General features: G+C 42.9%; 1 protein-coding gene across 1 annotated transcript; it reads left to right on the top strand.

Moving 5' to 3' along the window:
* Nucleotides 1-1,556: 1,556 nt before the first annotated feature.
* Nucleotides 1,557-2,808, top strand: SARC_13206 (hypothetical protein; the record flags this gene model as incomplete). Its single annotated transcript, XM_014292668.1, has 1 exon — nucleotides 1,557-2,808. A coding segment is annotated over one exon (1,252 nt), but the record flags the coding sequence as incomplete, so codon positions are not given.
* Nucleotides 2,809-3,950: the final 1,142 nt, after the last annotated feature.

Here is a 3,950-nt window from a genome sequence, read left to right as displayed (position 1 = left end):
CATCCCAGCAATCTTTACGTATGATAGTAGTTCTATCCGTATACCCTCCCAACACACTGTTATGGGGCCATTCGGATATGCTGTATATATGACAATATATTTAATCGTAGAAACTCGCATCACATATATATAAAATCATCGCGAGCTTGAACTCTATAAACAAATAATACATACAGATATGGAAGCATCCCGACGCACTGTGCATATGACAGCATATCTAACTATGCAAACTCATCTCACAGAGATTTGGAACCAACTCGGTCTACTCAACATATGACAGTATATCAAACAGTACAAACTCGCCTCACTCAGATTGGAGCCATTCCGATAGTCTATACATATGAAAGTACAACTGACCCTGCACGCAATTCATACGCACAGATATGGAACCATCCCGACGTACTGTACGATGAGTGGAAGGCCGCACTGGACACCACTCAGGCATCCGCCAATAGCATCAGCAATGTCACTCGAACACCGTCCCAACCCCAATTTAACTGCAAGCCTCAACCTGAGCCTCAGCATACACACAAACTTATGACATTTAGCAGGCCCGCATCTCCGGTACGGTAGTGTCCATGGTCGTTGTTCGTCTAGTAATGTGCATTTTATGTGTATGTAGTTGGTATCTATTTGTGTTTTGTGTAGAAATGTGCATTGTGCGTGTATATTCGTTGTTTCTATAGCCGTTGTATGCGTAGTGTCTATGTAGGTTGTATGTGTAGCAGTGTGCCTTGTCGGTGTATGTACTTTGTTGAGTGTGTTTAGTCGGTGTATACACCTATAAGGTTGTGTGTAATCGAGCAAACGTATTTAATTTTGCATGTCAATACCAGGCACATGGATTAGTTGCATGTCTTGATTAAAAATTATATGTATTTTCGTGTTTGTATAAATCTAATTTAGACACGCACGTGTTTCAATTTATAATTTATTTGTACTGCTGTGCACATACGTATGCGTTTCATTTTCGTGTTTGTATAAATCTAATTTAGACACGCACGTGTTTCAATTTATTATTTATTTGTATTGCTGTGCACATATGTATGCGTTTCAACCCCGACCGTACCGCGACTGTCTTCTAACCATCTCTCGGCCTAATCCCCGCTCGCCTTCTTAAACATACACATTTGCATGGATATGTGAAAACTTATATACACATCCTTCTAGACACTAATGCACTCAACCCAGCTAGATTAACTGACTAGCCGTCTCCCATCAACTCAACTCTACATCCATCTGCAGATGAACAAGTATCACCCAACGAGATCAACTAAACTAATTGGATCAATTTGCCAAACTATCTGTCTCCTATCGACTCCATCTCCATCCACACACCGACTATTATCAGGCGAACCAATGAAATTGATTAGACTTGTTCGGTTAGTTTACTCAACTACCCGTTTCCTATTAACTTCTTATCCACCTACGTATCGATAAATATCACCCAACGTAGCTAAATTAACTAAGCCAATTCAATTATTATCTAAAAGCAACTAACTAAATTAATTGTCTAAATTATCTGCATCCATTCAACGTCGATGGTTCACCCTCAGACGGTGCAACCGGCCAACAACCAACTCCCGACTCTCCATAGCCCAAGTCCCGTCCCGGCCCCCACACCCGCAGCACCCCCACAGTCCAAAGTACACCAACGGCTGCAGTTGACCAGTCAACAAGGCTTTGGCCTATCCCGCGGTATAGTGGCCAGGCAAGCGCGTATGCACACCCCATCCCCTGCGCTGAGTAGTATATCCATACCTACATCGGGATCGTCGACTTCAACCCCGAGTATGGGTACGTGTACGGGTGTGAGTACAAGTTCGGGTTTGGGTTTGGGCTCGACTGCCAGTACCTGCGGGAAGAAAGAGTTGCCAGGTACAACGACAAGTGCGTGGAAGTCGTCGAGCGGGGCTCCTTTACTGTCCCACCCGGTTGTACCAAAGTTTAGTTCCGGTTTAAGTTCCGGTTTGGGTAGCCCTGGCGTAAGCTCCACTGCTAATCCCTGGGGTAAGCAATCGGGACTCAGTAGGCCAGGTGGGGCTGATAGTGGTATAGCCCAAACCACCAACCCTTGGGGGGATACTAGGGGTGCGGGTGTTACTACACAGGGCATCTATAGCACTAAGAAAGAGAATCTTACTACTAAAGTCGAGGCCGTCGTTGATCTGACCGACTCAGGCCCGAGTTCGCCGCAGCAGGAGGCAGTCCATCCCGGTTTACGACAGGATGTGAAACCGGTACCCGCCGCTACTGCTAGCAATCCCTGGGGCAAGCAGGCGGTGGGGAGCAGTGCCACAACATGGGTGAGCGGGACTACTGGAACTATAAATAGTTTCAATGCCAATGCGAATTACACAGCGGGGGTTAAGACCCAGAGTTACACCCAGAATACCACCCAAAATAAGACCCAAAGTAATACTCAGAACGCCCCATACCATGCACAATCTCAATTCCAAACCCAATACACGGGGGCCAGTGTGCCATTCCTACCCAGAAGCTCCTTGCCATCCCCAGCACCCTCCGCTGCAAGCCAATTTGCCTCCAGGCAAGGGACTATTTCAGGGACAAACACGTCCAATAAACCCGGTCAACCTGTGCATACATGGGCGGATTCGGTATTTAAGGGAGGTGCGTACAAGCCGAGAATGCTCGAAATGAGTGGCAAACTAGCAGCGGCGATAAAAATTATTGAAGCGTCTGTGTTGGCAGGTGATCGTGTACTCTTTTTCAGTCAGAGTATTAGCACCTTGGATATCTTTGAGCAGCTACTGCAGCAGAGAGAGGTCCCTGTGAGGAAAGCAGAAGGTATGAGTGGGCAACAAGAAGTATGGCCTCTTTTGTGGTTCAAGTATATCTCTATCGTTGTATATCTGTTGGTAAAAGACTCGTTTCGTATGTTCCTGCAACAAGCGACTATATGGCAGTGTGCTTTCGTGCATTCGTATGCGTCAGTTGTGCGAGGCAATGTGTACTCTTATACTGCTAAGGTATTAGCACGCTGTATATCTTTGACCAGCTACTACAGCAGAAAGAGATCCTGTGAGGATAGTGGAAGGTATAAGTGGGCGTCAATGAGGTTCTTCAGCGTATCGATTCCCATCTTTAGGAAAGTCGAAAAGGGAATATATCTATGTTATGTGAAGATGTCGGTACATTGAACGTATCAATTTCCATTAGGAAAGCAGAAAGTCGAAAAGGAAGATTCGCTTCGGGGCGGCGGGTATGATTATAGTCGAGCAAGACGGATCTGTCCAGGAGGTTAAACCTCTTTATATACATGTATATGTTAGAGCATGTTTTGAACCTCTTATTTATATGTATATAAATACGTATATATATATCATCTTTATTCTTATCACACAACCATAGTAAAAGTGTCCATCTAATCTAAATTTGTTCATATTAACCCCGCTATTTATAACATGCAAGGTACCGAACAATTCGGTGGATCTCGCGATGACAGCGACGACGAGAAGCCGCTCGCCCCCACCAAGTGGGTTAATGGAGTGTCCTACTTTCGATTGGATGGTTCCACCACAAGTACTGTACGCGACAATAAAGTTAAGGTAATATGAGCAAATTAGGTTATGGTATATTGAGCAAATCTACTTAATTTACTTATTTATGTGTGTACGTACACACACGCATATATATATATATATGTGTGTGTGTGTGTGTGTGTGTGTATGTATATATATATAAATGTGTGTATATTTATATATACACATATATATATACGTACGTATGTATGTACGTATGGATGTATGTATGTTTGTATGTATGATTGCATGATTGTATATATATAAGTATATGTATATGTATATGTATATATATATATATATATATATATGTATGTATGTATATATATATTTATACATATATTTATTTATATATATATGAGTGTGTGTGTATATATATATCTATATGTATATCTATATATGTATATG

This window comes from Sphaeroforma arctica (assembly GCF_001186125.1).
Source record: "Sphaeroforma arctica JP610 unplaced genomic scaffold supercont1.3014, whole genome shotgun sequence".
Classification (NCBI taxonomy): Eukaryota; class Ichthyosporea; order Ichthyophonida; genus Sphaeroforma; species Sphaeroforma arctica.
Note: the sequence above shows the minus strand (reverse complement) of the source record. Positions and strands in the feature narration are given on the sequence as shown.